The following is a 13,581-nucleotide window of genomic DNA, read 5'->3' as shown; positions in this document are numbered from 1 at the left end:
AGCCAGCCCTGCCCCCGATAGGGGAATGGGGTGATCAGGGGTGGGGCCAGCCGGGGGGAGGGGCCGTGGGCAGTTGGCCAGCCAGCCTGTCCCCCTGGTCAAAATCCCGGTCGAATTCCCAATCGAGGGGACAGTTTGCATATTAGCCTTTTATTATACAGGACTAGAGGCCCAGTGCACAAAATTCATGCACGGGGATGTGTGTCCCTCAGCCCAACCTGCATCCTGTCCAATCTGGGACCCCTCGGGGGATGTTTGACTGCCGGGCCTAAACAGGCAGTCAGACATCCCTCTCACAGTCCTGGACTGCTGGCTCCCAACTGCTCGCCTGCCTGCCTGATTGCTCCTAACCCCTTCTGCCTGGCAGCATCATCACCCCCTAACCACTCCCCTGCCAGCCTGATCGACGCCTAACTGCTCTCCTGCCAGCCTGATCGTCCCCAACTGCCCTCCCCTGACAGCCCGGTCACCCCCAAATGCCATCCCCTGCATATTCCCTCTTTATTAGATAGGTTTTTTTCTTTAACATACTGGACAGCCCTAACTGGTTTGGCTCAGTGGATGGAGCAACGGCCTGCAGACTCAAGGGACCCAGGTTTCATTCCAGTCAAGGCCATGTACCTTGGTTGGGGGTATATACCCAGTGGGGACTGTGTAGAAGGCAGCTGATCGATATTTCTCTCTCATAGATGTTTCTAGCTCTCTATTCCTTTCCCTTCCTCTCTGTAAAACATCAATAAAATCCTACCTTATAATAGACAAATATGCAAATTGACCGCACCTTCACTACGCCCAAACCACACCAACCAATCAGGATGAGTATGCAAATCACTCCAACAAATATGGAGGCTAATTTGCATATCAAGACAGCATAGAAAGAAGCCAAGAGATGCTGAAGGGAGCAAAGCTGTGGAGAAGCAAGCAAGTCAGGGGGAGGAGAAGGGAGAGCGGGGCGGGCTGGCAGAGAAGGCGGGCCGGGGGACAAGGGAGGAGCGGAGGCGGGGCGGGCTGGCGGAGAAGGCGGGCCGGGGGACAAGGGAGGAGCGGAGGCGGGGCAGGATAGAGTGCAGCAGAAACCCTATTGCAGGATTTTTCCTGCAACGGGAATGCTAGTATATATAAAAAAAGAAACATTTAAGATTCCTCCATATCTGCCTGGCTGGTGTGACGCAGTGGCTGAGACCCCAGGCTGGGGGCATGGACCCAAACCACCGCTTGGTGCTAGAGCATTCCCAAGTGGCTGCAGGCTGCACTCATAGGCTCCGAGTGGCCTGGGGGTGTTCTGGGACCAGGCTAGGAGCAGCCTGGGTCCAGATGATGTTCCCAGGACCCAGGCCAATCAGCGGTTGCATATGCAAATTAACTGCCAACTTTGTTGGGTTTATTTGCATACTCGCTCTGATTGGCTGTGGGTGTAGCAAAGGTGTGGTCAATTAGCATTTTTCTCTTTTATTAGTGTAGATGGTAAACAGCATGAATGTTCTTAGTTCACCTGTTTCACCAGGTCAGTCCAGCTGAGCTATTTTGAATGAACATGTGCACAATATCTATAAAGCTGGTGGTACTAAAGCATTGTTATCAACCACTTAACCCAGAGGTCAACAAACTTTTCTGGGAATGTCCAAATAGTAACTAAGGCTTTCTGGGCCACACAATCTCTGTTGCAGCTATTCAACTCTGCCTTTGTAGTGGAAAAGCAGGCAAAGACAATACATAAACAAATGAGCCTGTCTGTGTTCCAATAAAACTTTATTTCTGCACACTGAAATTTGAATTTTACAAACTTTTGCTTGCCGTGAAATATTTTTCTTCTTTTGATTTGTTTTCAACCATTTAAAAGTATAAAGGTCTTCCTTAACTCAAGCACTGTATAAAAGCAGGTGGTAAGGCAAATTTGGCCTTTGGGCCATAATTTACTGATGGTTGACTTAAGCAAGAGCTGGCAAGTCAATGCTAATTACGTTGGGAAGCTATAATGGTCTTTTCTTTTTCTAGTCTCACTTTCATAGCAAAGCTAATGTAGTTTATCGCTAATCCCATTGTCACTGAACTTGTTCTGACAATTCTCACCAAAACTTGTCCTATAGCTTGACAACAGATTTCTCTCCGGTCTACCAGTCTCCATATCATTCTCCATTACAGTAAGCTGTCTTTCTAGAAGGGATATGCTAATGGCGGAGACTGCTTGAAACCCAAGTCGGCCTCAGTTAGCCTAGTATTCCCCCTCTGTCCCATGAGCTTTCAAGATCTCTGCCTTTGCTCCTGCTGCTCCTATTTGGAGTAACTTAGAGTCTTTTTTAATATGCATATGTATAATTTATGTAAAACAAGTTACCAAGGTGGCCCACTCACACCTGAGTCCCTCCCCTTAGCTCATGCTTCCCCAGGATGGCCAATTTGATCAGTGCACCAATACTGGAAAGGGCTGGGGGCTATTCGATTGTTTATGTGTGTGTGTGTGTGTGTGTGTGTAATAGAAAGAACTTTTTGAAAGTTAATTTTATTTTCATCTAGTAATATATAAATATTGTCTAATAAATGAAATGCGACTACTTGCCACTTAAGTCTTTAGCAATTGTTTTTTATTTACCTCTGAGTTTCTGAATAATGTTCTCACATAGAGTCTATTCTTTGCTTGCATCATAAAAGCCTGTGGGTATTTAAGAGCCGATTCAAAAAATCTATTCACTTCAGTTAAGTCTAGTCATCATCCCATCTCTGAATATCACAGCTAAGTATGCATTTTGAGCTCTTTGAGGATAGGGTCTAATTCTTACTTATTTCTATATTCTCTGAACACATGCTCAAGGAATATTCCCAGAGGGAATTGAAGCTGACTAAACAAATTGAATCAACCATTTGTCAGTATCACATATGGGTTTTGAACTCTCTTAAAACACTCTGGTCTGCCATAGTCTTGGAAAAGAACTTGGAATCTGACACACAAAGAAAGACAGGTCAGACATTGTAAAGAATAATTGCTATTTAAGTAAGCCTGATTATGAAGCTTTGGTTAATATTTCTATTTCACCTGTGTTTAAAATATGTGATTTTCCAAATTGATTTTATCTACCTACTATAAAGTACTATCATAGTACAAAAAGTGACAAATGCAAATAAAAGAACATTAATTTCAGAAGACACATATTATTTGGGATCACTGAATGTCTGTATGTTATAATATCTAGACAAAAGCATAATGAAAGATACCATAATAAAGTAACAATATGGTCCCTTATGATATTGCTAATTCCCTACGTCAGTGCTTAAGATTTAAAATATAATTTATTTTTTTATTTTAAGTGTCATTGCAGCTTATTTCTTTAGCTCATAGGATTGTGCCTCCTTGTCCAATCCAGACAAATCTTTCAGATGGTTTTTCTTACCAGAGGCATTGGTGAGATCTGCCATCTTTTTTATAATTTCTACAATACAACTATAAAAATATCCAGGATAAAACTAAAAATTTGGCCCTAGCTGGTTTGACTTAATAAATAGAGTGTTGGCCCTCAAACTAAAAGGTCCTGGGTTCAATTCCAGTCAAGGACACATACCTAGGTTGCAGGCTCAATTCCCAGCCCTGGTCGAGGCGCATGCTAGAGGCAACCAATCAATGTGTCTCACACATCAATGGTTCTCTCTCTCTCTCTCTCCTCCTCTCCCTTGCACTCTCTCTAAAAATCAATGGAAAAATATTCTCGGGTGAAGATTCACCAAAAAAAGACAAACTAAAAGTTCATATCTGTGTGCCTGGATTATATGTTTTCACTGACTTTTTAAAACAATACAAACAAATTACTCCTTAATAAAATTGCAAAAACATATTCTGCCCTGTCTACATTTACACAAACACCTCAATAAAGTGTCTAATAGCATCAACCTGGTCCTTGGACTAAATTTTGTGTGCACTCCCTACAATAATAACTATTAATAGTTCTCAGAGAGAAGTTATAATTATAACAAGGTGGGAGTCTAATTACTAGACAACTGTTTCCGTTTTATTTTTTACAACACCAATGTAATGGTGGGAAGCTCATTGTTTTTAGTATGAATTGTTTTTACTTATATTTTACCTTGTTCTACACTGGATTAAGGTGGCTTATAAGGAGATTTTATATAGAGATAGATTTTATATATATTCTATATAAAATATGGTATTAAGTTAAGTGTAGAGATGAAAGGATAAAACAAAATGTAAGTGAAAAGATAAAATGGGAATAGAATTAAAACTGTATTTCATAATTCCCATGTAGACATTTCCTTAAGTCAAGCCACAACATTTATAGGTCTCTGGACAAAAAAACAAACAAACAAACTTTGGTCAGGTACAGTCTTCATGGCACCCATAAGATAAAAACTGAGCAGTTGCTCAGAAGCAATACAATTCTTTCAGTTCCTCATTAAATAATCTATATAATAAAAGCCCAAGCGACCATTATGGCGGAACGACCAGAACGACCGGTCGCTATGATGCGCACTGACCACCAGAGGGCAAACACTCAATACAGGAGCTGCCCCCTGGTGGTCAGTGCACTCCCACAGGGGGAGCGCCACTCAGCCAGAAGCCAGGCTCACGGCTGGCGAGTGCAGCGGTGGTGGCGGGAGCCTCTCCTGCCTCCATAGCAGCACTAAGGAACAGCAAGCAGGCAGGCAGTAAGGAGAAAGGACTGAGAGAGGGTTCCTGGAGTGCGAGAGGATGCAGGTTGGGCTGAGGGCACACCCTCCCCCAACCAGTGCACGGATTTTGTGCACCGGGCCTCTAGTACTATATAATGTAATGAACTATGTTCTCTAAGCTATTCTTAGCACAGAAACAAAAATTTGTTTTATAATACTCTTAGAATGTCCCTCAATTCTAACAAATGGCATCAATTACTATTCAGTAAAAGCAATATGATATGGGGCAAAGCAGTGTGAAATCATTCAGATACCAAGTTCTATATTTTTTGTCTGACAACAGTTCCCTAATCATTATTGAAATGGCTCCTTATGGCATTTTCACAAAGTATCTAAAGATTATTGAAATCATAGACATTAAAACAGTGTTGCTTATTACAGTAGTAAGTTTTTAGTAAACATAGTATTTCTTTGTACAGTAGGAAGTTTATAATAAACATTGTGAATGACAGAAAACCTTACCTCTCATTAAACTTTAACTTAGGCAAAACCCATAGCTTAACCATGCCTATATTTAACCAACCATAAAACTGCAGTGATAATGTTTCCTCCCACCTACTTTAACAGGAAGTTGTGAAGATAGCACCTGATATCGTCAGACTTTGTTTTATATAAGAATTAGTGGCAACTCAACAGTAAGGAATGTCTCTGATCTCCACTGTGCTATCATCAAGGTCTTTATTAAGTTCCTAACCACAGAAGGTACAGCATAGGAAATTTAAGTTAACACTCTAACTTCTAGAAATTTACAATCATAGATAGATGGGATGCAAAAAAATTTAAAAATATTATTAAGTAATTAGTTATTCATTTATAGACTCATAAATTAAGCTATTTAACCCTTAACTCCACTAATATATTTGTTTTCTTTTCCTCAAACTCTTTCCAGTTCAAGATAGTAATTTGGCATGATCTGAGTAAATACCGTTTAAAAGCAGCAGTTTCCCACAGAAATGTTGACAAGGATTGCCATTGCAGCTCATCATAGGGAATTATACACACTTAAAAATATGGAATAAAAATAAGAATTAATGGGGAGTGTGTGAGTATGCCATGGCAAGTCTGTCTCAAGAAAAATTATTGAGAAACCTGAGCTACAGACGCTTGAAGCTGCTAATATATAACGCAGACTTTCATTCATTAACTTTTTGCATTGTTAGATGTCTTTCTACCAAGTTTTTCTTTTGACTTTGTCTAGATACCTCATGTAAGAGTTGGCACGATATAGTGGTAATAACTCTGAATTGGAAGACTAATTACCTGTGTCTTAGTCCTAAGGATTCATTTAAAGATTAAGTCCTTTCATCTAAATCCTAAGTTTCTCAGGTGAGAAATCTATCATATTCAACATCATAAATTCCAGCATCTTCTAACCCCCAACTTGTATGATGTTGAATGTGCTTTCATAGTCTTCATTTTTTTAAATATAATGGGGATTTTTATTTTTCATGTTATAATAGGGTAGAATTTACTATGCAAATTAATATCATAATATTATAAGAAAAGTATTCTTTTATCCAACAGAACCAAATATTTTTAGTTACCAATGTCCATGGCCTTAATTCATATGTATATGCTGATGGCTACCAAATCAATAACTTGTCTAAACTTCAAACCCATATAGCCACCTGCCTATTCTTTATCACAACATTTGAATGATGATATTCTTCTCATCATTTAAATTTAACATGACTATGGTAGAAACTCACAGGTGCCTATCCCAAATATTTGTTCTTTTTCCTTAATAATAGAATCTTTGATTTTGGGTTGGGCCTCCTGGAAAATAGAATAATGTCCATTATCCATAGGAGTCTCCATTTAAATAAGTTCTAACGAATGGAATCTCTGTTCCTATGGCTAGAATCTTGATGTGCATGTCCTAGCTATAATACATAAGTGCTAGTTGGAGCTCAGCAACCATATTGAACCATGATTTGGAGGATATAAGTTTATGCCAGCGGGACCTCATGACAGTAGGAGCCTAGATTCCTAATTACTTTGTGAACCTCCCTATCAGCCATCATCTGCCTGCCTTCAGACTTGTTTTACATGAAACTGAAATAAAATTACATTTCATACACTAAAGCCACTTTACCCTAGATTTCCAGCTACTCATAGCTACATTTAATATATTTACAATATACAAAAGAGGTTAATTGCAATCAGGTAAATACTATTTTTATGTAACTATCTTTGGGAAAAAAGGACATCAAGAAACATACTAATTCTCATGCAATTTCTGTATATGAGAAGATGACAAAATATTTTTACTTAATATTCTCTTGCAGCATAAATTTGAAATACAAGTAATACATCTAATACTAATAAATCAGGATATCAAGTTTCCATTGAGGATCTCATCATAATAAGCTCTGGGACTTTAAACAAATGACTTCCATTTTCTCACTTAGTGGATAATGGTCTGGGCTGTAGTATCAGAAACTTGGGTTTAGTCCTGGCTCTCCCTCTTACAGCTAGGTGGCTCTGAGCAAATTACCCTTTACACCTGTCTGCTCTAAGAATCTATGAGTCAGGCCAATGATCAGCCATGAAGTGTAGAGTTTAGTGTAAGGATTTAGAACTCTACTGATGAAACCTTAATCTATCTTTGCTTTGAATCCAGTAATATATGTACAAGTGCTTAGCTATGGCTTCAATGTATTGTATAGATTGAAAGGTTGGTTTGTAATATTTTGGATATATTATTTGCAATCTCTGGTATTCTCTTGATTAGGAAAATTGAAACACTAAGATTAAACTAATTGTTTGAAGAACAAGGAAAGTTAGCTCTGCTTAATCAAGGGCAGTTAGGCATCAATCAGGCTGGGCAGTTAGGCATCAATCAGGCTGGGCAGTTAGGCATCAATCAGGCTGGCAGGGGAGTGGTTAGGGAGTGATCAGGCTGGCAGGCAGAAGCTGTTAGGGGCAATCAGGAAGACAGGCAGGTGAGCAGTTTGGAGCCAGCAGTCCTGGATTGTGAGAGGGATGTCCGACTGCCCGTTTAGGCCCGATCCTACCGGTAGGATCGGGCCTAAACGGGCAGTCGGACATCCCTCAAGGGGACCCAGATTAGAGAGGGTGCAGGCTGGGCTGAGGGACACACACACCCATGCACGAATTTCGTGCATCGGGCCTCTAGTACTTCTATATGAATCCAAATGGTAATAGTAATAATAATAACAATATTTTCTGGGGCATGTAGACACTTGTGTTAATTTAACTTTTCTACTTGACAATATTGGACTCAGGTGAACTGGGAGAACAGATTCTATCTCTAATATTGATCAATATTCCTGTGACCACATGCAAATTACCTAATCTTTGAAGGTTGTATCCCTTACCTTATAGAATGCAGACAGCAATGCTTGCTATCTACCAGCCTCAGAGGTGTAGTGAGATGGAAAAAGAAAGGTCACTATGCTATTACTTGAGGGACATTTTCTGATAATTCTGGATGCAGTAAAGGGTGTGAACAGGTAAGGAAGAGACCTCCTCTGTATCTATGCTAATTAAAGCCTGGGGATAATCATAAAAAGAACATCCACATTTTGAATCCAAGCAGCACACAAGACAATAAAATCAGCATAGCAATAGAACCACCTAAGTAGGTAAAGGAGACATTGTGAAGATTATATAGCATTGTAATAAGAGCATAGGTTTGAAGTCAGATAGACCTGGCTTAATTCCCAGGTCTGCCATTTATTGCCTTTGGGCAAATAATGGTACCTGTGAGCCTCAGTTTCCTCATATGTAAAATGGGTATAATACTATAATCATAAGTTGTTATAAAGATTAAATGTGTATGATATTTTAGAAAAGTAGTTGGAACATAGTACATGTGAAACAAATGATAACAATTACTTTTTTTCTGCACTGACTCATAGTTTGACTTTAAACAAAGTGCTAAATCTTTCCATAGCTTTTGCAGCTTCAAAAAAAAAAAAAAAAAGATATCATCTGACAACTTCAGATGAAAAGTTGCAAGATAGCATTTAATGATGACTGTATGGTACTTTGAATTCCCCGAAGCTTATGATACTTCGAATACCACCTCAGAGTTAGTATTCTAAAAATCTCAGAAATTGCCCAACCATGCAGGTGATACAGATGCCTGGGAGAAGATTGTGCTTGCAGGTTCTGGCATGACTTGGTGTCTCTGCAGCCTGTTTTTCTTTCTCAACCTCTTAAAACTTTCCTAATCTCTAATCCACTCATTTCTAAACCTATTAAATTGTGCTTGAAACTGAGAGCATTCATCACAATTCTCATTCACCATCTTTGATGAAAACATGTCCAAAGAAGTATGCTTGGAGAAGTTTTTAGTAGACTTCTAAACCCTAACCCTGACAAAGCCAAGAAATGCAGCCAGAGTACCCATTTCAGCACCGACCATCTTGGGAGACCTGCTCCACAGCTGCCCAACTCACCTCATTCCCAAGCACTAACGTTTCAGGCACTACAAACCTTATGAACCGCTGTGCTGATATTGAAGCACGTATTGGGCAAATAATGTTGCTTCTTCTTCTTGAATGTTTCTATTCACTCCCTCTTTATAGTGAAGCAATGACATATTTTTGGAGGAAAGCAGAAAGCAATGGAAGAATAACAAAGGCCTGTTACACAATTATAGATACTATAGACTGATGAATTCCCTCCATGAAATGCTGCACTAAGATGAACTTGATTTTCACACAGTAGCAAATGTTGTAATCATTTTTATAAAATAGGGATGATGTAATTGACGTGCTATACTCTCAGTCACTGGATCGCCTTTGAGATAGGGTGAGAAAGTTAGGTCATGTTCTTATTTAAATACAAAGACAGTTTGAAGAATATTAAATAAGGGCAGTTCATGCACTCTTTTAAAATGTTTTAAACCCTTCCTTCTTAAGCATATATGTGCATTATTTCACATTAATCTGTATATGATCTGTTTCTTTGCTGTATGGGTATACCTACCTACACATACATCTTCTCCATGTATGAATATACATTTGTGCATGTTTCCCATTTCTCTGTTAGACTGCAAACTTTCCAAAGACTCTTTTTCTTAGGCCCCCACACCTGATAGACAATGTGTTACAATAGAAAAGTGTAGACTTTAGAACCAGAAAGGCCAAGGTCAGATTCTAGATTCAACACTTAACTGACCCTGGACAATCTGAGCTGCTGTTATTTCATCTTTGAAAACAGTGATCACAATAACTGCTTCTCAACATATTGTCCAAACTAATTGAGGTACCATTTTACAAAGTGTATAATACATATAGATGCTCAACAGATAGTTTCCCTCCACGCAAAACTGAGTACACAATGAGAACTCACTACAAGCTGTTACACGGACCAGGACTGATCTTAGCTGAAGGAGAAGTGAGGCCCAGTGTTAAACACTTGGAGCACGATCATATAGCAACCTTGGACCTAACTCTCAATACAGTGGCCCTTCAGCATCACTATCTATTGACTAATTTCAGGGGGGAATATTACTAGATGAATTTTATATCAAGGTTTTCCCTGTAAACAAACAGATTTTTAATCTGAAAATGACCACCCTCCCTGTTTGACACAAACTACCCAAATAATGCCAGTAGCCTCTCTTCAGTTTCCCATGTCTCCTTAAATTATCTTTTCCTCCTTAATCATCACTACGTTGCATAAATGAATGCTCTTTTTCCCTTGAAGGGAAAGGTGACTAGGGAAATAGCACCTCCCATTAAGATATAATTATACCAATTTAAATTTTAAAAAAGGGCTAACTCTTTAAAAGACGACCGATTCCATTTCTGCCTTAATTTCTTTATATCTTACCATCTCCTTTCTTTTTTTTTTAATGGCTTTACAATGTATCAATTCTTCTCAGACTTTTAGTACAAATAAGAATTACCTTGTGTAACTTCTAAAAAATACATTTCCCATGCCTCAACCAGAGATTTATTAGAATTTCTGAAATGAGAACTGGATGTTTCTATTTTAATATGCATCCACTGAATCTAATGCAGGAGGTTCATGGGCCACATACTGAGAGACAATCATATCCCACTGAGTAAAAATTAAAGTTGCCCATGATGTTTAATTTAAATTACTCATTTCACCTTCAACTATTTAAATGTGTGTAAATATTAATGTTTATAAATTTCGTCTGCTGACCTGTAATTCTTATCAGTGGTTGCTGGTGAATACAGTCAGCATGCATCCCCATCATCAGTATATATACAGGGTGGGCAAAAAGTTGGTTTACAGTTGCTCATATGGAAAATAATACAATAAATAATAAATGAATAAACTTTCATGTACTCATAGCTGTAAACCTACTTTTGCCCATCCCTGTATTAATAAGTAGATTCTTCTCTACCCAAATCTCCTCCCTATAAACTTATTCTTGATAAAGTTTTCTTTAACTTTCTGCTATGGGTGTTTGCTCATAAAATTCACATGTTCTCTTCATGCTCAAAAAACAGTATAAAATAAGAATTTGGGGGAAACAGCAGCATAAAAAGAATGTTTACATGGTCTAAATTTCTTCTTACCCTTAAATTCAAAAATAGTGATTCTCATTTAGAACAACTAGAGTAGGGGGTGGGGGCTACCAGAAATTTGACTAAAGAGGAACGTGCCATTTAATAAAATGCTCCATCTGTTTCTTATATGACTTCCCAGTTATGAATCAATGTTCTTAAAGAGAAATTGCCTGCATATATCCTAGTATTTCAATCATATTTCTTTCATGCAAGCATTGCTGTTGGTACACTTACACCAGCAAATGTGCATAGTAAATTTAACCCCTTCTCACTCTAGTCCATTCTCTTAACATCACCAAAGTCAGCTCAAACATGATACGCTCCACTTTTTAGATCAGGATGGTATTTTGTTCACCTTTCTTTTTTTTCCTTGAGATGTACCTCCATCTCCTCTGAAGCAGGACTTAAATAGATACACCTTTTGCTTCAAATTAGAGACTATACATAGAAAAATTCATTCCAATACCCCCCCCCCCTCCTTATAGCTCCTCTACACAAATCCCAGACTCACTCAGACCCAACATAGAACAACCCTGAAATCTATTGGATATCTTGAGTTTGATAGAGATTCTAACTTTAAATAAAACACTATTTTATATGGTAATATTCTTAAAGACAATGCAGGCAAAAAGTGTAGGACATAAAACCATCAAGGACTATAGAGAAATACATGCAAAGGCAGGGAGTCTTGAAAAATCTGACTAAATCTGTAGTGTCTTTAGCTCTTAGTTTCTCCATGAACAAGTATAGAAGAGTATTAAACTTCTCATGACAAGTATGTAGAACTCTCTATCAATGACAGAGCCCTCTTCTCAAAATAGAAATCAATCTCAATAAAAGATATACCAATACATCAACCAGAGAAAATAAAATTTTAATCTAAAGATAAAATTATTTTCAGAGTCCAAATTTATACACAGAAACCTGGATAATGTTTCATTTCTATCTTTGAAAGAAAATAACCCCAAAATAATTATGATTAATTTATTATAGAAGTTGTTTGTGGGCAGGTACATCATTAGATTTATTTTTTAAATCCAGCTATAATAGTCTAGTCATAATGTCTTTTTAAATTATTACTCACTCTTTTAAGACACGTACAATTTTTTAAAGTTAAACTATTTACTTAGATAAATAAATGTAATTTGGATCTGCATGATTTCAGATTTCTTTATCGTGTATGCCTTTGAAAATAAGAGTATTTTCTCAATAAGACAAAGCTAAAACATGTCCTTTTAGCCCAAGCTAAAAACTTGTTCTTTTCTTCTTCAAACAAACAAACAAAAAAAAGCAACTAAAAGAGCTGTTCAAGCAGTATTTACCTTTATCTGTTGTTGAACTCTTCTGAAAGTATTTAGAAAAACATTTTTGGATAGGACACTAGAGAATAAGAAACAAAAATACAGAAAGAATAGAAATCTATTTCTTGATGTAATTTCATGTTAAATATAAAAAGTATTTTTCTATGTTACGCAAAATAAACCAGAGATCTATACATTGCTTGGTGTGGTTTATGTCTCATTTTAAACTACAAGCGAACTTAAGACCAAAAAAAGAAACTCACGGATGCATTTCTGACCAGCAAGGAAGAGTCCTGTGGAGACCGAGGTCTGCAGTCAAGTGTATGCATCCAGGCTCTATCAGCAACTTCCTGGGCTGGATGAGGTGAAGAAAGAAATCACTGATGATCTAAACAGAACCAGTCTGACAGGTCATGGCTAGTATGATGGGAACTGTTTGTGTAATAGTAGGACAAAGTCAGATGTTATAGGGAGCTAGAGAACATAAATAATTTATAAATACTTTCTAGGAGTGGAAACTTAAAAACTATTGTCTTAAGACTCTAACTTAAAAGTGTTAACGTAAATCTGAATTTTTCAAAAAGTCAGATTTTAACTCTAGAAAGAAACTCTAAAGCCATCTTGATCAGCCTCTTCATTATTTCCAGTGAAGAAACTGAGGTTTAAGTTGAATGACTTGGTCAAAATCCCATAGTTTATGAACCACCAAACCAGGAGGAACGCTCGTTTTTTGTTGTTTGTTTTCATAACTAATCTGACATGCTTTCCACTCTACCATGCATAAAATGAAAGTTTTCCTTTGGTATTGACTATAATCAATCATTGAAAATATAGTAGAGATTAGAAAAGCATTAATATATTAAAATTATGTGTCATAATGATACTGCTGTAATTTACCCAGTAATTAATTAATTAACAGGAAAGGAGCAAAGGGAAGGCCAGATAATATAAGCATGCCTTTTGTACAGCTGTACCAGAAAGCTGCAGTTTAGCACTCTCCAGCTCTATTCCCCGCAGATCCTGGGGGGAGGGACTGGACAAAAAAAGAATAGACACATGCCCAGTAAGGTCTGAATGATAGGAGA

At 37.8% G+C, this 13,581-nt stretch overlaps 1 protein-coding gene across 1 annotated transcript in view; it reads right to left on the bottom strand.

The window, feature by feature from the left end:
- Positions 1-12,843, bottom strand: part of LOC307100067 (transmembrane protease serine 11E-like) — a 40,768-nt gene extending 27,925 nt beyond the window's left edge. The window contains exon 1 of the mRNA XM_079772384.1: positions 12,760-12,843. Coding sequence (XP_079628510.1) covers positions 12,760-12,767 — 8 coding nt within the window. The 5' untranslated portion in view covers positions 12,768-12,843. The remainder of the gene's footprint in view (positions 1-12,759) is intronic.
- Positions 12,844-13,581: the final 738 nt, after the last annotated feature.

This window comes from Cnephaeus nilssonii (genome assembly GCF_951640355.1).
Source record: "Cnephaeus nilssonii genome assembly, chromosome: 1".
Lineage (NCBI taxonomy): Eukaryota > Metazoa > Chordata > Mammalia > Chiroptera > Vespertilionidae > Cnephaeus > Cnephaeus nilssonii.
The sequence above is the reverse complement of the archived record's forward strand: the minus strand, read 5'-3'. Positions and strand labels throughout refer to the sequence as shown.